The 24,263-nt window shown below is 29.0% G+C and overlaps 4 protein-coding genes and 2 non-coding genes across 12 annotated transcripts; 4 read left to right on the plus strand and 2 right to left on the minus strand.

Annotated features, from left to right (window-relative positions):
• Positions 1–784: 784 nt before the first annotated feature.
• Positions 785–2,717, plus strand: LOC105149951 (pyridoxal phosphate phosphatase PHOSPHO2). Of its 2 annotated transcripts, none has more exons than XM_011062713.2 (2): positions 785–939; positions 1,519–2,717. In XM_011062713.2, exon 2 carries the CDS (start codon positions 1,519–1,521, stop codon positions 2,248–2,250), a length of 732 nt encoding a protein of 243 aa, XP_011061015.2. In that variant the 5' UTR covers positions 785–939; the 3' UTR covers positions 2,251–2,717. The 2 variants fall into 2 exon arrangements, with proteins under 2 accessions (XP_011061015.2, XP_087264031.1); XM_087407905.1 differs by having other exon boundaries at positions 787–939; positions 1,450–2,717.
• A 757-nt stretch (positions 2,718–3,474) lies between these two features.
• On the minus strand, positions 3,475–13,945 carry LOC105149953 (27 kDa hemolymph protein). 2 transcript variants are annotated; one of them, XM_011062716.2, is made up of 5 exons: positions 13,803–13,945; positions 13,609–13,670; positions 5,724–6,206; positions 5,443–5,608; positions 3,475–5,271 (listed from the first exon to the last, which is right to left on the minus strand). In XM_011062716.2, the coding sequence occupies exons 1-5, from the start codon at positions 13,823–13,825 to the stop codon at positions 5,019–5,021; spliced, it is 987 nt and encodes a 328-aa protein (XP_011061018.1). In that variant the 5' UTR covers positions 13,826–13,945; the 3' UTR covers positions 3,475–5,018. The 2 variants fall into 2 exon arrangements, with proteins under 2 accessions (XP_011061018.1, XP_011061019.1); XM_011062717.2 differs by having other exon boundaries at positions 13,729–13,864.
• On the plus strand, positions 12,519–15,625 carry LOC105149952 (uncharacterized). 3 transcript variants are annotated; one of them, XR_846659.2, is made up of 4 exons: positions 12,519–13,423; positions 13,507–14,232; positions 14,586–14,663; positions 15,152–15,625. XR_846659.2 is itself a non-coding variant. In XM_011062714.2 (3 exons), exons 1-3 carry the CDS (start codon positions 14,195–14,197, stop codon positions 15,385–15,387), a joined length of 303 nt encoding a protein of 100 aa, XP_011061016.1. In that variant the 5' UTR covers positions 14,050–14,194; the 3' UTR covers positions 15,388–15,625. The 3 variants fall into 3 exon arrangements, 1 of the variants encoding a protein (XP_011061016.1); XM_011062714.2 differs by lacking the exon at positions 12,519–13,423 and having other exon boundaries at positions 14,050–14,232; positions 14,586–14,614; XR_846660.2 differs by lacking the exons at positions 12,519–13,423; positions 14,586–14,663 and having other exon boundaries at positions 14,050–14,232.
• Positions 15,626–15,788: 163 nt separating this feature from the next.
• Positions 15,789–15,860, plus strand: TRNAD-GUC (transfer RNA aspartic acid (anticodon GUC)). Its single transcript has one exon. It is a non-coding gene; the product is annotated as a tRNA-Asp (tRNA).
• Positions 15,861–16,201: 341 nt separating this feature from the next.
• On the plus strand, positions 16,202–16,272 carry TRNAG-GCC (transfer RNA glycine (anticodon GCC)). Its single transcript has one exon. It is a non-coding gene; the product is annotated as a tRNA-Gly (tRNA).
• Positions 16,273–17,425: 1,153 nt separating this feature from the next.
• On the minus strand, positions 17,426–23,660 carry LOC105149954 (calcyphosin-like protein). 3 transcript variants are annotated; one of them, XM_087407906.1, is made up of 6 exons: positions 23,461–23,660; positions 20,833–20,989; positions 19,373–19,550; positions 18,962–19,171; positions 18,387–18,432; positions 17,426–18,301 (listed from the first exon to the last, which is right to left on the minus strand). In XM_087407906.1, the coding sequence occupies exons 1-6, from the start codon at positions 23,537–23,539 to the stop codon at positions 18,243–18,245; spliced, it is 729 nt and encodes a 242-aa protein (XP_087264032.1). In that variant the 5' UTR covers positions 23,540–23,660; the 3' UTR covers positions 17,426–18,242. The 3 variants fall into 3 exon arrangements, with proteins under 3 accessions (XP_087264032.1, XP_087264033.1, XP_011061020.1); XM_087407907.1 differs by having other exon boundaries at positions 23,332–23,653; XM_011062718.2 differs by having other exon boundaries at positions 17,426–18,432; positions 23,461–23,658.
• Positions 23,661–24,263: the final 603 nt, after the last annotated feature.

Below are 24,263 nucleotides of genomic sequence, written 5' to 3' on the forward strand. Positions count from 1 at the left end.
GCCGAAGATACCCGAGTGTGACACGCGCGCGAGCCAATCGACGCTCGTGATTTTCGTTACGTCGTGAAGTTCGCGCAGAATCGCGAGGGATTTAATTTGCGCGCGCACGCGCACGCCAGTATTAGGTCTGTTCTTTTTTTTGGAAGAAATCTGATGGTCTATTTTTTTGTTCTTTCTATTCCTGCACTGCATTAGACTATATTTAAGGTAAATTTTCACGAGCTGCTCAAACTGGCTGTTTCAACGACAAAAAAGATCACGTAGTAAAAATTGGTGAATATCAAGCTTCCATTTTGATCATATGATCCTTTTTGTCATTGAAACGACCAGTTAGAGCAGCTCGTGAAAATTTACTTATGCCCGATTGCACCAACGTTTACTTTAATTTTAAATGAATTATACTTTAATACTTTAATCTTAAAACTCTTTCTGTCTCTATCTCTTTTTCGCTTTAAAATGAAACAGAGAGAGTTTTAAGCCTAATTTCCACCGTTTAATTCGGATCTGAATGTAAGAATCAACCAATTACAGTCGAGTATTCCCCTGTTACAATCGAACGACAGGGGAATGCTTGACTATAATTAGATTAGATATACAAATGATTATACAAATAGTTATTTTCTTTTAACATGAATTTCCCGCATTTTGAGTAACATAGATGGCGCACATTTTCATTTCAATCAATTCAAAACATTGGGCGCGTTCAAGTTGATAAAGCGGCTACCTGCTCGCCGAGCAAATGAACATAATTGGTTGTTACTTATAGATCCAACCAATCATATTCAATCGCTCGGTAAGCATGCCCGCTTTATCGCTTGGCTCGTCCATTGTTAGTAAATATGTGAAGAGGAGAAGTTGTTGGCAGGTGTGAATTCTTACTAATCTATACATAGATTTTACTCGGCCGGTCCTTTTGCAATCAATTTACGTATCCACCAAGTGAGTTAATAATTAATATTTAATTAGATAATTTTTTTTCTAACTTCAATTAAACTAGAAAAAAAACACAGATTAAATAAACCATTCTATATATGTAGCTAATTTTATGTAATATCAGCTGACATTGAAAACACAATAGTTACTTTCCACTTACATCACAACTCAGATAATTCTCATTTGCGAGATTATAACTCAGTTGAATTCAGGTTCCTTTTCAATCTAACAAGTGACTCAACTTTTTATCTACAATTTGCACAAACTCGTGTGCTTTACTGAATCTGAGTCTTGTTAACTCACATTGAAAGTGAGATTATATAAACCTATATTGTTATGTGACAATTTTTTCATCAAAGTAAACAAGTAGTGTCATCATCTGCATATAAAATACTTTTATATATATATATATATATATATATATATATATATATAAAGATATATAAGATTCAGCCTATTATTTGTATAAAAATAGAAAGCAATTCAATTAAAATTATGCTATAAATGTCTTAACAGGTATATCGAATTTTAAATATTGGCAACTATATAACGCAATGATTATATTATATTTTAATTAATGTAAAGATGGATCGCAATATACTCGTGGCGTTCGATTTTGACCACACCATCTGCGACGGCAACACTGATCTAGTAGTGCAAAATTTGCTGCCAATCGAGATATCCAAGGATGTGCACAACTTACGGAAGTCTAGCGGTTGGATAGTCTATATGAGCAAGATCTTCGAGCTTCTACATGAAAACTCTGTAAAATCACATCAAATCGCAAATGTTATTATTGGTATACCTGAAGTTGCAGGAATGCAGAGACTCCTCACTTCCCTATATGGCAATGGTCACGAGATCATCATTATCAGCGATTCCAATAGCGTGTTCATAGACTCTTGGCTGAGAAGTAGGCAGCTCAATCATGTTGTGTCGCACGTCTTTACGAACCCAGCCCGATATGACAAAGACAAGTTGAGGGTGGACCCATATCATATTCAAGACACATGCAAGATGAGCACTGTCAATCTTTGCAAAGGACAGATTTTAACGGATTATATTCAAGATAAGCATAAACAGGGTAAAAGCTATGAGAGAATTGTCTATGTCGGCGATGGAAGGAACGATCTCTGTCCGATTTTGCGCCTCTCGGAGACTGATCTGGCATGCCCCCGTAAAGGCTATTCGCTTATCAATCAGCTAAATGAATTATCTACCTCCATGTCGACGAAGGCAAAAATTGTGCCATGGGAGGATGGTACTGATTTACAATTCAGATTGGAACAGTTCATAGAACTTCCACCTTTAACATAATTCCACTAATAGATTTTTTAGCCCTTTTTCAGATGCTCATTAGCATCATTATTAAATTGATGAATAATGTAATTTGTGATGTATTTTATAATTATTTCTTTTTATAATTGTATTTTTTTTAAATATTTATTATTAAGCATGAAATATTTATGCTGGAAAAGCGCTTCTAAAGTAAAATGTGTAGAGTCCGATCCATTTTTTATTTCTAACCGAAATCAAAAACGAATATTCGGTTTTTATATAATTTCGCCTGAAACCGAAAGCGAAAATTAGATAAATCTTACAAATATCATATAATTTTTAGAAAGTCATTGCAAAATGTCGAAATATGTGAAATGTATGTACTCTTAAAAATAAGATTATCTTATCTCTAATAAGATATTTTATTTCTTAAATTATAAGGAATTTCAGGCATTAGACAATTTGGAATTTGTGCCGACTTGACGTAAAAAAGAATAAAAAAGAAAGAGATAGCGCCGGCTAATTTGCAGCAATCGACGCTGATCTCGTGCGATGGTAACATATAGGTTTTCATTCGAACGCTCGCCGCGTTGCAAATTGTGCAGTTTCGGTTTACTTATTGAAATTTTCTCTTAATTTCAATCGAAATCGAAATCAAATTGAACTCTGATTTTTTACCGAAACTGATCGAAATCAAAACCGAAATTTCGATCGGACTTTAAAAATGTGATTATAATTACACATATTTGCTTTGTACAGTACAAGAGATATTTTTGTTATAATGGTATAAATGATTAGAATTAAATTATAATCGAGCTTTAATCGAGCCTTCGTATATAAAGAGATATTTACTCTTGATATTTGAAGAATATAAATAAAATATACTTTTGATATTTATGAAAAATTCTTTTTTCTCTATCACAGCATATACTAAAAATGACTATTTCACAACTGTAGAATGTATATAATTATATCAATATAGTACATTTGTGATTATTATCATTGTTATATTAATATTCAAATACATTAAATAATTTATTATATTAAACACTTGATTTATTCAACCGAATGCATCCTGTTTTCTTACATTATTACAATTTTAAAAATTGTCTTTCAAAGAATAAATGTAATATTATAAATACAGAACGGAAGCATCTTTCATCAGAAATATTTACAATATAAAAATTTAAATAGATAATATTTCTTAAATATTCAAAAAATTTTCTAACATCTATTTAATGTAAAAGGTTCATGAAACATCGGTTGTAAATAAAGTACTGAATTTATTAAATACATTGCTTAATAAAATTATCAGAAACTTTGGTTCTTAAACTATTAAGATACATTAAGATACACATTTGCCATAACTTATATTGCACTTATAATTTTGTATTAGTTCGTAACATTCATGTGCTTGTATCTTATCAATCAAAATGTCATACAAATGTAATTCTAAACTGTTTTACAAACAATACTGTTTTATTCTTCGCGACTATACAAAAACTTTATGAACTAACATTACAATTTGTGTTTGGAAAATATATAATCGGATGATTTTTCAGAGAAGCAAATTATTTTCCATATTTTTCTGTAAAGTCTAAATTTATTGAGAAACGAAGATATTTTATTTAAAATGGAATTACCTAAAAGAGCTTACCTAAGATTTTTGGAACATGTACAAAATGTACAAAAAAATGAAATATTAAATATATACGTATTCATATAAACTTGACACTAGTATAATTATCGTATTAATGTAAAATATTTTTTTTTTACATTAATATGATACATAAATATAACCACATAAAAGTATTCTTATGTATAACAAACATGAACATATAAAAGATATAGCAATATATTTATATTTTTTATATAATCTTAATATATAAGTAGCTTTTAAAAGAAAGGAGTTAATCCTTCGATGTCACTCCTGTCGAATACTCGAAATTCTTTTTACTTTGTTATACTATTAAAGGAGCAAAAAAAATGAATAAAGAAAAACATAAACTTTGAGAGAAAAAGGCTATTTGATGAAGAAGTTAAAAACTAAAAATTATGTTTGAGACTGAATACAAAAATGCTCTAAAAATTTTATTTTATGTTATCATCTTCCATTTATTTTTTATTGTAATAAAACGTTTTTATCTTTGCTTTTATTTAATACTCCCCTTTGGTTTTTTCCAAAAAATTCTTTGACTTTTCCTAGCTTTTTCCCTGACTGCTAACAATCCTGTACATCTTTTTTATTCATAAAGATTCATTTGCTTGTTATTGTTATATTTCTGATGTTTTGATTGAAAAAAATATGTTACGATTATTTTTATGCGATATTTTTCACATTAATCTGACAACGTGATATACATACGATATAGAGTGACACCGAAAGATTAATTATTGTACTATTTTTGATTAAGTGCGAAATATCTAAACATTAAACTGTCTTAGATTTTTTACACTAATTATTAGTGTAAAAAATTATTCAATTAATTTAATATGAATATTCAAATTATTTGATTTTTTTATTTTATTGATATTAGTCACTGAATATCCATATTAAATTAATCGAACAATTTTTGTATTACTTTTGTAATAAGAGAAAGTATAGCTATGCGAGAAAAAGAAATTCAAATCTTATTTTGTAAAAAAAAATAGAAAAAAGAGAACAAAAATTGAAAGTATAATACCCTTGTCCATAATTGTGAGTTCTTGTTTGTTACATTAAATTTAGCACTACTGGTACATGTAAACTTTCATATATCTCTATTCGTATCTTCACATATTTGGAATAAAGCTGTACCTGTATGTATTCATACCGTTACAGGGATGAAACTATAGCTTGCTACAGATAAAACAGTAGACAGAGTTGCTATAATTGTAAGAGCGCCCACATGCGAAGCACTGGATTGTGTACCAGTAGCAGCAGCACTTTCTGCGAGTATGTTCTCACACGGCGTAACTCTCTTGATAAAATTAAATACAGAATCCATTATATTCGCAGGTGTAGGATCCGGACATTTTTCTAATTCTGTCACAACGCAGCTTTGCAATTTGTTTACGTTCCTGTAATTGCGTCAAACGAACATAAATTTCTCCTTTCCGTACAGAAAGGCGTAGGGAAATATTAATTTAAAAAATTGAATTTTTCAAATATGCAAGATTTTGAATACGAATGTTTAAATTTAATTCAGGAATATCGTCAAAGAACAAATTTGTGAATTTCGCACGACTCACCTGCATTCTTTAGGATTAAACTCCCAACCCGAGAAATTCTCAAATCCCAAAGGAAAACCATCAAAATCCAATTTTGATACGTTATTACCAAATGTTTTGTTGGCACAATCTAAAATTTCTTGCGTTTTTGATTCAAAGCACTCTGGTCCTCCAGCCGATATGAAAACTGCAAAGATATAATTCAAGCTAATGTATAATAATCCAAGCTGCTTCTTAAATATATATTTGGAACTTGGTATTACTGTTGTATTTAAAATAAAATTAATTCAGTTCATACATACGGGCGATTCGATCCCCTTCTTTGTAGCAGACAAACTCGAGAAGCGAGTCAGTTATGTTCATCACTATTTTCTTATTCTCTCTCATCTTCTCGTCCAGACAAACCGCCATCGTATTCGTGAAATTGCTCACGCAAGTTCGTATAGCTTGGCGCTTGCTGCAATATTCCCTGAAGACAATATCCAGATCACCTGTCGGCTTGTACTTTTCCATCTCCGCGTAGAGTTCGGTAACGTTGATGAGCTTCTGAATACATTGTGTCGCTTCAACTTGGGCGCGATCGATAAGATCATATGCGTCTGGTCCGGCGTTCTTTACACATCTTTCTCTAAAACGATTCGTGCCTTCTTCAACGGACAGCCCTGATTTGTTTATTTTCTTTACAATATCCGGGATTCGGTCCTCCACCACACCGGCGATCTGTTGAAGTTCAGGAGAGACGGTGGAAGGTAAATTCTCTTGTGAATGCGTGCATCCAACAATACCTGAAACAAAGCAATATCTTGTACAGTTAAACGGAAATATCGCTTCTTTAAAAATCGTAGATTACGATAGAAAAAAAGATAAAACTTCGTCTTTTATTTTATGAAATTGTTTCATCTTTTATTCAACGATTAAGAAAAAGAAGTAGCAGTTATATTTAGAAACGTTGATTGAAAAATATTTTCCTTTATTTGTTCTATAATATTGTAAAGAGAAATATGAGCTAATCATTGGACTTTTACAAAGTAATTGTGTGTATTTTTTATTAGAATTGTAATATGATGATTACACGTTACAATAATATTTAACGATTTCTTTGAAATTATTTCAGTCTAGAATCTCTTAAAAGAATAATTTATATCATAATTTAGCATTTAATATAATAATGATATATTGATCACGAAAAGAGAATTAATAAAAAAGGATTACTACAGAATAAACAACTGAGAGCTATAGTAATGTTTGATATTTGCCGATTGATGTTTATCTGGTATATTATTTGTAATGACCTCGCATTAGTGGAATTTTTTGTAATTTCATCATTATCCGCAGGCGTGACTTATTAGACAAACAATATGATCTACAGAAGAATATCTTACAGAATACCAGGAAAAAAGAAGGAAAATTTTCAAGAATTATTTTTTAGCAAAATTAATGAATCTTTACTGAACTGTCAACGACAATTTCGTGCAAAATACTCTGTGCAACTTTTCCAGATTTAATTTTGTGTTAACATCACATTAATTAAAAATAATATTATATAAAGGAGAGAGAGAGAGAGAAAGAGAGAGAGAGAGAGAGAGAGAGAGAGAGAGAGTGTGTGTGTGTTTTATAATAACTAAAGTCACGAGTTTCGTTAATTGCATATTATAGAACTATTCATTAAATGCAGATGTAAGATTGAAATATTAAACTGTTTTTTGTTATGTATCTATTCTCTTTAATTTTCTATATTAAATTTGTAATAATAGGCTTCTTACAATAAGCCATTATCTAAGCTAAAGTCTTAAACCCTAAGGATTGACCAATCACAATCGATTGTGAGAAAAATAATCAATTATAATTGATATTCAATTTCTTATGGTTTAAGATTTAGGTAATGACTAAGAAAGCTCATTTTCGAAACTCTAACAGCAAGTTAAATATAATTTATATGTATATATAAATCGAAACTTCAGGTTTTTTGCGCACTAATTATTGTGCCATACTTTCATTGACCTGTTTATATGTACAAATATCTTTATATGTACATATATATATTATATATATACATATTTTTTGTTTGATAAAATTGTGAATTATAGATTGTAAATAAAACATAGGAGACATAAAAAAATTAAATAAAATTAGGCATTATCCAAATTTTATCTCCGCAAATCTCTCACGATTATTAGATTTTATCCCTCGAGTTATTGCGACAATTCCAATAATAACGCAAAGTTGTTGAGCTCCAATAAAGATCTGCGTTTAGAATAAGCTTCTTGTAAAGTTTTCTTGAAATGCGCCATTTACGGACTTTATATTCGTATTATTAAACCTTCAACGAATGAGTTCAGTTTAGCTTTCTTTGTTGTAATACTGCAGGAAATGGAATGCAGTCAAATATATTCAAGCCGTACCGGCCTTGAATATATTCTTATCTTTCTGAAATTTCCGAATACTTTCATTTGTTGATGTATTAAGGACACATCGAAGAAGTCGATCTTGTGTTTTTCTTCAGCAATAAAGCCCATATTGTATTACGCATTGAAGACTGAAACTCGGTTTTAAGAATATACGATTTTTCTAGATTGCTTTGCTAAAAATGGATTTCTTGTAAAAAAAATCGCTTTGAAAAAGTCTTCCTTGTTAAAAACAAAAAAGCGATTCTTTACAAAAAGATCAGTTAAAATCACTATTGTTTTGGAAAAATCGGCCTTTTAGCGATTCTATAGCCGGTTCCAAATGTAAGATTAACTTTAATCGATTTAACTTACTTATCTGTTTCTAATTCTAAAAATTAGATTTTCTTAAAAAAAGATAAATAGTAAGTTAAATCACAAGGTTAATCTTATATTTATGAAACCGGGCCTAAGGATTGCGAATTAAAGATTAGAATTCAACGAGTCGGATAATTTTAATTTTAATACGTTTTGTTCTGATTGGCTGAATTCTAATCTTCAATTAGCAATCTTCAATTTCCAATACGTAATGTGTATACACGAGTTTTAACTATTCTTATTCCTGTTTCTACCAATGTAGTTGAATTTTAGTTCAAATAATTCTTCATTTTTTTCTAGTTCTACCCAGCACAATATTTATAAAATATTTATAAAATATTTACAAAACATTTATAAGTATGTATAAGTATATAAGTCTTATTTTAAATATTTTTATGATCTTAGATTGCATAGATTATAAACATTTATTATAAATATTATGAAATATTTATTGTAGTAAATGTTAGGGAAATACTTAATATATATATATATATATATATATATATATATATATATAAAAGACATAATTCAAATAAAAAATACTTGACAGAAATATTCATTTATACTTATTATAAATATTACATTAAATATTTAGTCTTTCAATAATATTTCGAATAAAGCTTTATATAAAATATGTATAAAATTTATATAACATTAAAAAAAATGAATGATAATAATAAATATTTATCATAAATATTTTGGAAAAGAATTAAAAAAAGATGAAGAGAAATAAAATAAAAATTAAAATTAATCTATATTCGTAGAACAGGCATTAAATTGCTATGATGAATAACATCAGTATTATCAACTGGAAAATAATGAGTTTTGAAAGCAAACAAAGATATGTAATCATGAGTCATCGTGATGGAAAAATTATTTTTACTCGATTAGTCTAGATATTAACTAAGCGATTGTCAATATCCCAGTTAACAGTATACTACATTTCGATGTGGCAAATAAAAGATTAGGGAATTTGCTTAGAGATTGACAAATCTACATTTACCTTCAATTTTTTTTATTTCAAATCTATTTTTAATTAAAATTATCCTGCACAATTTTTTTCTCATTCACCTCTAAAGATTTTTCCATTTTTTATAAAAAAGAAGACGAAATCAGTATATTCGATTAACACGATTGGCATGGACGAGCCTTAATCTTAGCAAGTCATTGTTATTTTTCGTTACCTTCCTGATCACATTAGGGTTTGTGAAACCCTACAACTTTGTCACGCTATATATCTCTGGACTGAATAGATATTTTTTAGCTCAAAACGTGTGAAATTTATTCTACGAAGTCAGACAAAGACAGATAATTGTGAATCAAATAAATATTTTATTTTCAATTAATTACAATGCTTCAAAGAAATGTTATTGGAAAAATTCGCAAAAATGACCATTTTGAAAAAAAAATTCTAAAATATTAAAATTAAAAATTCTGTTTAAATTTAATCCGGATCTTCATATTATATTATAAAAAAGTTAAAGCAAATATAAAAAATCACACAGAGTACATTGAACCCATAAATGATATATTAGAGTTAACAAGAAATGCAAGGAGTATTATGTAATGTTATTATGTAATTTTATCTATCGCATTTCAAACATATAATTAGCCTTCGATTTGTGAATATATTTCCATTAAAAGAATGCTATTAGTATTGATTTCAAAAAGATTATACATGTTATCGATGTTAAAGAAATAAACGTCTTCTTTAAGATCTTCTATAAGAAACTTTACTTTATCGACCAATATAATGTAATTATTCAATTTTTTTTAAAAACATGAACATGATACAAATAAAGTATCTCTCCTAAAAGTGTCAAAACTTGTAATGACTCAATTTCTCATAGCGATTTAACATTTATCTTACATCAATTTCCGTTTCATGGTATTATTATACATTTTTTTTTGCAGGAATTATGGATTCGCTGATAACAGCAAATGATTCAAATTCCGATTGTTCTTTGCGTATAATAAGCACGCAAATTGTTAGAAAACATCACGTTCGTTGACTCCGTTTTTCTATATCAAGACAAAGGTTTAATGATAAATTAATATGTTGATGAAATAATATCAGACGTTCTAATCAGACTTCTCTTTTGTACGCGTTGGCGTTTTGCGCAAAAGCTTCTCGTTCAACAGGAAGTCGCGAAGTTTGAACAGTTCATGTGCCATGTGCGCTGACACCGACCCCGATAAAGAAAATTCAAGAGATAAACTAAATGAAGTATTAATAATTGCGATACTTTCCATAATTTTAATAATCATATTCATTAATTTAAAAAAAAAAACATTATTTGATAAACTATTTCTCCAGATTCTGCTAGTCGCATTAATTTAAAAAATTTACAATATTTAACAGAAAATTAAAAAAAAATGTTTGGTACAAAAATTGGCAGAGATTTAAAATGTCGAATTATCCAAAAAAATACGCAGATTCTTCGAACTCTTTACTTAACAAACAATTATTGTTACAATTCGATTATCAGTAGTTGAATGCATCAAAGATAAGATAGCCGATGTTTGCTTTTAACATCAATTTAGAAATTTACGATATTTAATAAAGAAATAGAGATTTAAAATATCGAATTATCTGAGGAATGCGCAGATTCTTCATGCTTTTTAATTGGTGAAATTATTGTTATGTGTGTATGTCTTAATAGTTGAATGCATTAAAGACAGTAAGATAGCCGATGTTGCATTCAATGTATATAATTTTAAAAATTTAATGTCGATATTTAGCAGAGAAATTAACAGATATTTAAAATGTATTGGATTATTTGAGAAATACATAGATTCTTCATAATTTTTACTTGATAATTATTATTGTAATCCGATTATTAATAATAGGAGGCATCAAAATAAGGTATATATCCGGTTTACTGATATGACGACAAGGTTTGAACATCACATTTAAATGCGTAATCATGGGACAAAGTGCGTCAAACATAATATTACAAACTTGTTGCTCAACGATCAAACGTTATCGTGAACGATCTGCTGAAGGACGATAGAGGACAGAAAATCCAATAACCATTGGATTCTTTACGTATAAATAACGATAAGTAGTAACATTTTCGAAAAGACAATTATATTAAATAACTTAATGAGCCGAGAGTTTGTTTAATTTTCTGTTGTGAAGCCGGCAATAATTTTGCAATTCGAATATTCATCATTTCGATGATATTCTAATATTCGATATTAAAATTATAAAAATCATATGTTTCTTATTTCAAAGAGATTAATTTATTAAAACGAATTATTCGCTTAATTTCGAAGAAGGTGATTTATATTATAATTTCAATTCAAATCAAGGTTAACAATTATAATTTTATATTTAATGAATAATTGAACGTAATACGATTAATCTCGCTGTTGCGAAGAAAGAGACTCCGTTGAGAGTCGATTGAAGATTACGTCATCGCAATAACACGTTGTGTGTATGATCGACATATAATTAGTCATTAAAAATTGTGATAACCATATGCCTTCTTTGAAACATTCCGGGACAGTGTAATCTAGTGGACCATACGCGTAATCTGTTGAAATATCTGAGTCATCTTTATAAGGTAGTCGTTATATTGAACGTTATAATAAATTATAATAAGAAATTTGTAAGTTTCAATTTTGAAGTTTTCAATAATTTTATTTCATTTAATCTTATCGTATTTACAGTATACAATGTATACAATGGAATTGACTTTTAACATCTATAATGTTAATGGCAAACGCTAGCAGTATCGTCTTTTCGCGAGCCATCCTTCTTCATGGTTTGCCTTTCGGTAAAGAAATTTGTTGCAAAAGAAAAACATTTAAACAGCATTCGACATTAGAATTAAATCTTTATCTGCAATCATATTTTTACTTCCATCGTTTTTTTTGATGTTCTACTTTTTACTAGGCTTTCAAAAAATGTGGAAAAATTCAAAGTTACTTTTCAATATCTGTATTATATTATTAAATAGCTTTTTAATAAGATATTTTTAAGAAAAGAATTTCGCTCTCCTTTATTTTGGAGAAATTTGAAAGCGAAATTTCGCTTGTGCCAAAAAAAGATCCAGATTACAATTAAATTTCTCTCAATTTCAAAAGTCTATATTGAAGAAAAATTTATTGAATCTTAAGACATACTTTTTTGAATAGAACTAAGTACACATTTAATTTAAAGCAATATAAATAAATACATATATCTACAATAAATATTTACTAAAAAATGATAAGTTAAAGAAATTAATAGTTCCTATATCAGATAAATGTATGTTTACAGATAGTGTAAACATACAGGGTTGGCCATATTCGACGGAAAGATGTTTTTTTTTCAATCATGGGAAACGTCGTTACTCGATCTAACATCTCTGTTAAAAGTTACAGTTGTTGCCAGATCTTTCCGTCGAATATGGCCAACCCTGTATACTATTACTATTCAACAGTATTCATTAAAATTTAGAATATTTTTCAGAATATCAGTTATTCTACGTTTCATAATGTCAAAAGCGAGGAAATTTTCTAAGGAAAAATTAATCTTTTTTCTAGAAATATCTAACAGAAGAAACATTTCAAATAAACGATTACCAAATTTTGACCGATCAAAATCTAATTTAAAAAATAAGAAAAATTTTATATTCAAACCGGATCTTAGTATTAATATAAATAAATTCAAAAAATATACAAAATATCTCAGATTGCAATGTTACAAGAGTTTAAACATTACGCTTGCTTTCAATAGATGATTTTCCGCTCTGTGATCAGTATAAATATTGCATAACAAGTTCAGCATAATTTTCTATTATCACGATGTTTCTTAGATTATATATGTAAGATGTAAAATGTTACATATATATCTCTGATTTTCTGCTATATTTTGAGAAAGCATTAGAAATCTAATTGGACTTCCCTGTGTACTTTCTTGACAATTTCTTAGAATTTCTCTGGGTGTCGCTTATCATTGTTATTTCCGATAGATAATCATGACTTTCTCGGGGGTTTACCGCTTTTATACATCAATTAGTAATTATATTTCAAGCGACTTTCTTCACTGTCTAAACAGATCTCTGCATTATTAAAAACTGTCGACAAATATCTAATTCTAATTTTCGTTCCACAAACACTCCAATGACATTAATTCAGCAACTTAATAATGATTCGTTAGATTTTCAGAGGATCTGGAAAAAAAGGATTTTTATTTCGCAGATTTTCCAAGATTACGTGAGAAATATCAAATATTCCGTACTTCATTGAGCGTATGTAGATACTAGTCTAAATAAAGATAAATCAACAGCAACGAGACCTGGGAAAAATGTCTTATCTATATTTGGATTCTAAGATTGAATAGATTACACATCATTATTATACCTGCTAAGTGGAATTCGGACGGGGAAACAAAGAATCTGAGAAATGAGGGAGATGACAATCAGTCCAAACATACCGAGAAATACAGCTACGACAATGAATACGACGTGCTTCATTTTGGCAGCAGATGACAGTCTTCTACGGAGAAAGATGAGGTATAGATCGCGAAGGTAGGTATCCACAGGAATTCACTCACAGTGAAATATGTTCACGCATGCACGCACACGGATCACTAACTCTCCTCAGGCAACACAATACACAGCAATATACCTTCCCGCGGCTGGCCAGCTCATTTATTGTCACCAATCCTTTATTATGAGCAAGCGCTATTATCTGGTAACAATGGAGAGAAAGGGTAGAAGGTAAAAGGAGAGGGAAACCGATAAACAGAGAGAGAGAGAGAAGCGATGAATGACAGAAGAAGGAAGAAAAAGATAGAAACAGTACACAATCCAACCTTCACGACGATTATTCTGCTACTGATCGTGCTTGGCGCGTGCGTCGATTTTATGTACGTGCGCGCCACCTTGCGATCACATGACGTACGAAATTTTCGTTGCCACCGCGACGGATACATGTCTCAGGGCTGTAGTTAGGGATTGGCGAAACTGGCCTCTGCTAAGGACGCAAATCCAGGGAGAGCAAAAATTGTGATCTGTAAAATGTCGGAGATTTTGGACTTCGTTGCAGCTCATAGAATGTACGTTACTAAAAAACATCACGTCACAAAATTGCATAACGAAATCATGTAATTAAGACAAATAAATTATGTAACGAATCGTTCCAAATCATTACGTAATTTTAAAAAAATGACGTAATTTGAAAAGTTACGTGATGATACATTTTTTTCTCTTCTATTTCTATCATTAAATTCTTAAAATTTCGGTAACTATAAAATCACATAACGGATGATATTATTTTTAATATCATGTGATTTTTTTTAACGTTTTTAAAAATTATTACATGCTGGTTTGAAACAATTCTTTACGTGATTTATTTGTCTTAATTACATGATTTCATTATGTAACTTTATAACATAATTTTTTTCAATAGGATAGATACAATGGAATTTGTATTTAGAGGTATGTCCCAGCAAACGAGAATGGATTGAAATGAAATTTGTATTTAGAGGTATGTCTCAGCAAACGAGAATAGATTGAAATTAATTGAAATGAATTCAAATTTTCAGAAATATTGATTCACGAAAAATGAATGCTTTTCAATCCTGAATGCATTTTTATTCATTTATAAGAAATGCATGGAGCGTATCTCTATGCCTCCAATGCTCTCAATCTCTATGCTTTCAATCTAAAAATAATATTAGCTTTTTCTGTGCATTGTGAATACTGTTCAATTCAAAATTTTGAATAGGAAATGCAGTTTTTCAATCCAATTGCATCCAATTGAATCTAATTGAATCCAATTGAATCCAATTAAATCTAAAAAAAGTATTCGTTATTTATATATAAAATACACATTTGGAAAGAAAAAAATTTCAATCCATTTTAATCCATTCTCGTTTGTTGGGAATAAAATATTTGTAATGTTTTCAATATGCTTTCAATATTTAACCACATTAAATCAGATGTTATTTTCTTAATCTCCATATTATATTACAGGAAAACTGCGGCTATCGTCAAATAAAAATTTTTTTCTGGAGGGAGAGTGGCTTCAATATATTTTCTTACTAAGGGCGCAAGAAATTCTAGATATGTGTTTGCTCACTAATTTAATTGCTGTAAGAATTCCTTTAAGTGAGTCAAAAGCGAGTGCGTGCATACAAGAACAACAAAGTCCATTTTATAAGTTAATATTCTGCGTTGTTAGTTTTTTTTACGTATATGTGATAATTTAATGACGAATCAAGCAAATATGTATGCATTACGAGGCACGGAAAGTTTTGATGAATAGTGAGCACCAATAGATTAATCTTTGTCTTTAAAAATTGGTTAAATTAAAATTGACTTATAAATTAACCACTATGAAAAAAGATTTATAGAAAAGAACTTTAATTTATAACATAGTCTAGTTTTTAAATAATTTTTATATTATAAATACATACAGAATATATTCCTTTTATGAGGACTTTGATATTTTATTTGTCCGTTTTTAACACATATGCATTAAATTTATCAGATGGTATTTAAGTAAATTATGCAAATTATTATTTAATAAAATTAAAAAAATTTTACTTATTATAAGATAAACGTTATTTGAAACATATATACTATAAATTTTAAACACTTTATTACCAAGTCCTCGGTAGTATAGTGGTCAGTATCCCCGCCTGTCACGCGGGAGACCGGGGTTCGATTCCCCGCCGGGGAGGATTTTTTTTAATCGGCAATTACATTTTTGTATCTTTTTATATATAACGAAGAAGATTACTATTACATTATGAAATTTATTAATTATATTATAAAATTTTAATTTTAGAATAAAAATATACTTTTTCTAGTCTTGGTATTTTAATCTTTATGATTATAAAAACATATTAAAACGCAATTTTTCAAATAGAAATTATTTTGGGTGACTTATTCGCTAACATAAATTCTAAAAGTTATAAAATTAAAGTGTAATATTATAAAAATATATTTTATAGATTTAAAAATTGTTTACGTGTAGTTCACGAGTAGTTCTTATACTTTGTAAGTAAAGAGCTTAACATCGCATCGGTGGTTCAGTGGTAGAATGCTCGCCTGCCACGCGGGCGGCCCGGGTTCGATTCCCGGCCGATGCATTTCTTTTTTTTTATTTCATACATTATCATACGCATAGTTATTATTTAATTTATATTAGATATTTAATTTTTTTTTATATTAGATATTAAATTATTTAATTGTATGCTTATTTAATTTAATAAATTTTACAATTTTTATATTCTCTTAAATATTCAATATTAACCTTTAGAGACTTCTTGAAACTGTAATTTCCGATTTTTTACCACGTAATTAATGTAAATACATTTTTTCTATTTATTTTATTTATCATTGTAACTTCAAGTAATTGAAATTAATATATTTTCAGTTTTAACATTTTTTGTTTTGAAAAAATACATCGTCAATTATGTGGAAATTTTTTTAAAGCGTAGTTTCTACAGATGTATTTTATTGTAGCAGCTAATTGTTGATTACATAATGATCATAAATCAAGTCTCGATAATTTATTTTATTGATACAATGGGTGTGTAGCAAAGGTCATCTTATAATTTCGCATATTTGATGTTCATATTTAAATAAAAATTGTATCACGTACAAAGCGATGGAAAAGTTTATTTTATTAGAAAAAAAAAAATTAAAATTTTATTTGCAGGAATCCAGATAACATTTATGTATAAAACATCTAAAAGATGTCTTTAAATGTTTTATATATCGAAAAGATTAAGTCTAAAAAACATTTTTTAGATTTCTTATGCAACATGTATGTTATTTAAGAAAAAATAAATATATAATCATATGTAATACGTATATTTATTTTTTTCCCAAATAACATACATGTTATCTTGGATATCTAAAAAATGTCTTTTTCACATCTTTTTAATATAAAATATTTGAAGACATCTTTTAGATATCTTACGCAACATAAATGTTATTTGGGTTCCTATAAAATTTTGATTTTTTACATTATGTGGGTTTTTTTTTACATACATTTAGCTTCGGTATTAATTTCGAGTATATTATAATTGGAACGAGTTACGGAAATATCGCTCTCATTCCCAGAAAAACATTGAGCTTATCTGTATTATTAATTACAGTTCTGTTTATATGTCACTCGAGATTCTATCAGTCCTACTACTTTTTAAAATAATTTATTTCCTCATTAAATTACTAATGAAAAAAATGGCTTATTTAATCATCATAATTAATTATAAAAGGCTAATGAGTCTACTCATATTTGTTGTTTATTATATTTTATTTTTATTGCACCTTATAAAAAGTAGATTACAACGAATCAAATAAATAGAGTACTTTAAATAAGTACGTGAATCAAATCGTAGGAAATTAAATTTAGGTGGAGAAGTCAATCCGTTTTACAATCGCATGTATATATATATATATATATATATATATATATATATATATATATATTCATGCACAGAAGAATAAACATAAGATTACAAAGAGGAATTTAAAAAAAAAAACGTAAACGAATACGCAGGACGCGTTCACCACAATTCGCGCTGTAAAATTGGACCCTATAACCAACTTTTTTCGCAAGTAGCTAATAATATATCGAGGAAGAAGAAAAAAAAGTTGTGTATAAGTATTTCTCACTTCTGTCTCGTCGTACAATTTTTAATAATTTAGAAATGGAAAAGTTATTGCAGTTGTCTGATAACCAAATAAACTCAACAAGGGAAAAAAATACATAGAGTTGTAGATTAATTTTTAAGGAACTCCCTAAAATCGATTACGTATCGATTGTTATTAATTGTATCGTAACGCGATTTTTTTTCTTCTTCCTGACCGAGGATATTTCGGTGAATAAACAATTAACGAAGTTACGTATATGTATATGTATACCGGTTTTAATTTGTCACTCCGATGACTCATGTATGATTAATATTGAATATTAATATAATGACACCTTTTACTAGATTATTTTTGCTAGACTGCAATTAGCGGAAAGTGCGGGCCTAACAAGACAAACATTTATGGTAATGTGACAACGATATTGATTTATACATTGGTTTAGCAGAATAGTGACTTTTTATAGTTGTCGATGTGGATCGCAGTGGAATAGACAGATGTAGGACCGGCATGTTATCTCTGTGAAATGCAAATCAAGAGATCGAAAGTTATAGCTTATAAGCGTTACGCATCATTAAGTCAAAATATGCATCATTGTCTATACTCGCGCTAATTACGCTGTAATAATTCATAAATTCCTCTTGCGTTACCTGCAACAGAAGGAAGATAAAAATTAAGTGAATAAATAATAATGGTATCAAATTAAGAATAATGCGAACGATCATAATGATAAGCAAATTGTTTGTAGATAGAGATAATAATACGTATATTATATTCATATAACATTATAATAAATTGAGAAATTTCTTATTATTATTAAAACAACTTTTATAAATTGATAAAAATATATCTATGAGTCTCTTTTCATTATATTTATATAACTGATTTATATTAACTTTGCCATAACGGATTTTTAAATAATTTCTTGATATCTTTAAATATAAGTTATTACATAAAAGTTGTAGAGTTTGAAGAGGACCATCAATAAGCTATTTAGATTTTGAATTCAAGGATTTATTGATCCACTTGGAGGATATGAACACCTAAAATATTTATTTCAAACGTGATCTTTCAGCTAGTAACGTTATAGTTTCTTCATCTCACTTTTCCAATGTAGCACGTTTCCTTGTGAAATAAGAGACTAGAAGAGTACGTGAGAAATATCATAAAATTACTTACGACACCGTCTACGTTGCCTCCATGCTCGAAATTCGAGAGAAACTTGTTTAAAATACTTTCTTCGCTTTCCTCACCGCTGATATACCGCGGATGACATTTCACATTATAAACTCCTCGTAGATCGTCGACGGTGATCCGCCCATCGCCGGTCTTATCCAATTTTTGGAACGCTTGATCTACTACATTTTTGCGACTTTGATTCATCGGTGGCTGACGGGAAAAATGATCTCATCAATTTAATTAATAATTTCTACGATTACATATTTAAGCGCATTATATATTTTAATGCTCGTTTTCAGATTCTTATCGTCAATTTTTAAATACGATTTTTCGTTTGAACGACGCATAAATGTTGTGTCAAACAGCGCTAAAATAAGCAGAAAGCAGAATTTAAAAAATACATGAACTCACTCTTATGCCAACGAGAAACTCTTCAACGCTGATGTTCGCGTCCTCATCAGTGTCGAATTTCTTAAAGATTTCATCGACTTCATCTTCAGAAAGTTCCAATCCGGTCTCCTCTAGACCCGTTTTAAATTCTTCAAAATTTAATTTCTTGTTGCCATCATCGTCCATACGACGGAATACCCTGGTGAAATATGTGATAACGCGAGATTTAAATGTCTCAACATGTTACGTAAGTATATAGGTAAGTATAAAAGTCGAGGACAGTGATATCGGGCTGATTCATATGTGATAAAAACATAAAAACTCATCATCGCATGCACATGATGTTGAATCACTATCCGCAAATTATTAACATTAAAGTTTGCATCAATTTTGGATTTTATTCTCTGTGTTATCTATCTCTGTGTATTCGCATTTTTTTTTGCAATTTTTCTTTTTAGTAATCATTAAAATCCATTTTGTTAAAATTACTGTTTTATTTTTTTATTTAGAATTTGTCGTTCCTTTGTTGGGATTATATCTATTGTAGACTTAATTTAATCGGTTTAATTTATTCTCTAAATTTTTTTATTCTTAGAATTTAAAAAAAAATAAAAAATAAAGTTCTTTCTCTCTCTCTCTCTCAGCTGAGATTATAATTAATTTATACTATCACTAAAAGTATTTTTTCTTGATTTTTGAATAATTATCTTGATTCTTGAATTATTAACATAAATGAATGTAAATATTATCCTATCAATCATCAAAGTGAATTAATTTAATTAAATAAAAAATCGTCAAAATTATCATGATTTAAAGTGTTTTTTTAAATAAAGAATAATGAAACAAAAAAATGATAAAAATGATATTTGATCATGTTGAGAATTTTTCCCTAATATTATTTCCAATATTATTTAATTAATTAGTAATTTCGTTAAAAATTAGGTTTTCCCTTTCCCCTTTTTTGGAAAATTCATTTTTTTGAATGTAGGAAAGCAATATATAATGTATAATGTAAAACTTTGAGCTAAACATTATTATTATAAGCCTAACATTTAGAAGTTTAAAAGATCAAAAAAGAAGATTAATTGAAATTCTTTATTTAATTAAGGAAGACTGGGCAAATACTTTTGAGCGGTAGTATGCATTGGTAGAAATAAATATTTATATTTTATAATATACAAAAAAATCAAAATCTTGTCTTAAACAAAAGTCTTTTCTGAAATATGTAGTTGAAAAGACACTATTTTTTTTCAAATAATAATAATTAAAATTAAAGGAAGAGTGTAAATAGAAAGAAATATAAAAAGAAATATCGATCAAAATGTAGTGAATTGTACGAGAAAAAGATTGAAAAAATATAATTTGGGACATACGATCTAGTTATAAGAAGAACAAACATAATAAGGAGTTCCGCTTTGTGATTTTAATTGTAATTGCATTTAATAACAACGTAAATATTAAAGAATGCTTTCGAGACTCACCTACCCAAACCAAGAATGCCATTGGCACCCCTAGCCAGGCAAAGTAGACGTAACTTCTCAATGGAATCCGTGGTGTTGTTTATAGCCCGTTGGGCCTTGTTAATCATTTCAATCTCCTGTCGCGTCGTAGCACTCTGTGGTCTCAAGCTGAACATTGCTGGAAAGAGAAACGTCATTCGCTCACGTGACAAATATGAGTCAGGTGTAACACGTAAAGATAAGAGAGAGGGACAAGAACGCGCGTTCATTCCAAAAGTGGACATTTACAAGAGAAACGTGATGCTGCGCAACGTTTCGAAAGATATTGGGTGCATTTTATTTGGTGACACAAATGTTATTCTGTTTTTGTTATTCTTTGTATCGCCAGGAAAGATCGAATAATATTTGTGTCATTAAATGGAAAGCACCCATTATTGGATGAGTGCAAAAATTCGTATCTGTTTTTTTATTTCAAAAAACTTAAAAATGAACAAAATTTAAATTTTAAAAAATGATTTTAAAGCTTAAAATTCTATACTTTCGAAAAGTGTGTTTTATGACTTATTGCTGTGAGTTTAGTAATTTTTATATGTAGAAATGATATGAAAAAAAGAACACATTGATAAAAATAGTGTCAGAGATCGAAGAGAAAAAAGATAAAGAAATTAAAAATGGAATAGGAATTTATTATTAGCAAAAAAAGCAAGTCAAAAAGTTAGATTTAGACTTGAATTTTACAAATATAATTAATGTATTTAATGTATTTAATTAATATGTTTTAAATAGTTAATGCAATAAACTTTAGGATTATGAAATTCCATCACCGAGATAAATATTTTGCTTTAAGTTCCACTTTGCTCATATAATATAGAATCAAGAACGATTTTATTTTAGGATTATAAATTCTTGATTATAATTTAGGATTATAAAATCTTGATTATGATTTAATAATATGATTAAATATTTTTTCATATCCCAATTTGATTGCTAATTGTATTAAAAGTCGGTAAGGAACATTGAACGCGTGCATATCTAATCTACTTATCTTGACAGAAATGCAATTTTGCACATGTAGTGAGATGTATAGTGATAAGGTTTTTTACTATCATGCGCACAAAGGCAGATAAAAAGTGGGTTATTGATTAACTTCTTGTTGCTAACTTGTCACTTTACGAATAATAGTTTTCTACATTGCAACATCGACATTCACGTTTCCTGTCATCGACCGCCATGTGTGGAAGCAATCGTTCGTTAAAAGTCTTTAATTATTTCATGAAACTTCTTTTTCGGTTCGACATGAGTGACATGAATGTAAATAACTTCCTACTAAAGTTTTAAATATAATATAAAAGTATATTTAAAAATATTCGAAAGATTTATATATATTACTTCAAGGAAGGCTTAAAACAATACTTTTTTTTCATATTCCATATAACATTATTTAAGAAATACTGTTTTCGACATATTATCGACAACTGCATAAAGATAACAATACCTTCATGTTAATTATGAAAATATATTTAAAATATAGATAAAAGAATAATTAGAAAGAGAGACAGGAAATGCAATTAAAATAGGAATATATATATGAGAAAGATATGGATGAATGAATAAAATAAAAACCAAGTTTGTAAACCAAGTTTCTTTCTTTATGTAAATGCTGAATAGAATAAATTTTATTATATTTATTTACATTATTACACCCACTTACGTATTGATTCACCTATGATTCACTATGATTTAAAGTAATTTGAAATAGATGTAACAGATAGCGCGGAAAAATTATAGTTAAGCACATCCTATTTTTCTCTTTTGTTAATAAAAAATATTATCCTTTTTGCAATAATGTTAGTCTCATTATTCCGATATTTTTTGTAACGTAACAATTATTACACACTTGTAGAAAAATTATTCATGCGGATAATTCACGAGAAACTGCGATGAATAGAATATCAAAAAGAATATTCGAAAGAATATCCGATTGTCTATCTCTACATGGAGAGAATTTTGTTTTAAAATTTAATATGAAATATGGTAGATAGTACAATACAATATTTTAAAGATTTTTACCATGCATTTCAGTAAAATTAATCAAACTTATTTTATACTTTATTGTTAATAGTTTTATTAATAAATGAAGGAGATTTACATCAAAATTCTTAGAAATAAATAATGTTGTCCCACGACTATCATATTTTCAAGATAAACTCTAAGAAAAAATTTTCTACGTGTATCAATTTAGTTTAATTGTAATCTCGATTCAATTAAGATTCATAGTCCATTCTTATTTTAAGACCGCAATCTTAAGTAATGTCTTAAGATGTTAATACAATCAGTTGATTGGCTTAAGACTGAAATAGCCTCAAATATAAAAATCGACCATAAATACGAGTCTGACTCTTTATCTCTTCCTAAGAACCAGAAAAAGATAAAAGTTGAATCGAGATTAACATTAATCTGCATTGGTAGAAACGATTACAAATGTTCTTCTTTCCACATATTTCGCGCAGCATCACTCACCTTAGCTTCGCGGCTTCCGGTGAACGAGATGGAGAACGCTGGAGAACGCAGTGGAGGACGCGCGCGTGTGCAGTGGAAGACGACAGATGGTTCACGAGATCAGTGGAAGAAGGAAGAAACCTGGCTTACTCTTCGCAAGAGGAAGCGGAGGAGATAACGGCGACGTTTTTTCCAAGAGGACCGGAAGGCGAGTGAAGTCCCTCCGCATGGCGGATCGTCACGAATCCTATAGCATCCTATAGCGCGACGACGATGACAATAACGACGACACACATTACGTATAACGTACACACCCTGGACGATGTATGGGAAGAGACTATACACTGCAGGGCCCTCAGAGCGTCACGATGTATCCATAACGACCGATTTGTCACAACACGCCCATTGCATCCGCTTCGCAAACCGCGCCGATTGCAAGCGTGACTAATTGATTGATCGATCGCCGATACCGATTGTTTCATCGAGGGGCGAGGTCGAAGGAGAATCGGAGAACGCTCAGGGTTGAGAGAATAATCGCCCGGATCGTCGTAATTGCCATTTAATTAGTTTAGTTATTACATTGAAAAAGATATTTAGAAATTTATTTGTGAGATCACTGAGAAAAAATTTCTGATTGTCTTATCAGAATATTAATATAAATTAATGATATAATTAATCTGCAAGTTTTGATCGATTTAGATTCTTAAATTCAAGGAGCGTCTCACTGGATAGGATAAACTCAAACACAAACTGTTTAACATGGATTGAGCAAACTTACTGAAGACGTTACCTAAATATCCAACTTTTTTTTTAAATATATTATTATCCAATAAAATCCAGAAGATATATATATATATATATATATATATTTTATGTCCAATTTCAAATTGAAAAAAAGTAAATCATCCTTTAAAAGTTTTATAATTAAAATTTTTTTTTTAACATCTTCAAAA

The sequence above is a fragment of the Acromyrmex echinatior genome, chromosome 7, assembly GCF_024713525.1.
Source record: "Acromyrmex echinatior isolate Ae372 chromosome 7, ASM2471352v2, whole genome shotgun sequence".
Taxonomy (NCBI): Eukaryota; Metazoa; Arthropoda; class Insecta; order Hymenoptera; family Formicidae; genus Acromyrmex; species Acromyrmex echinatior.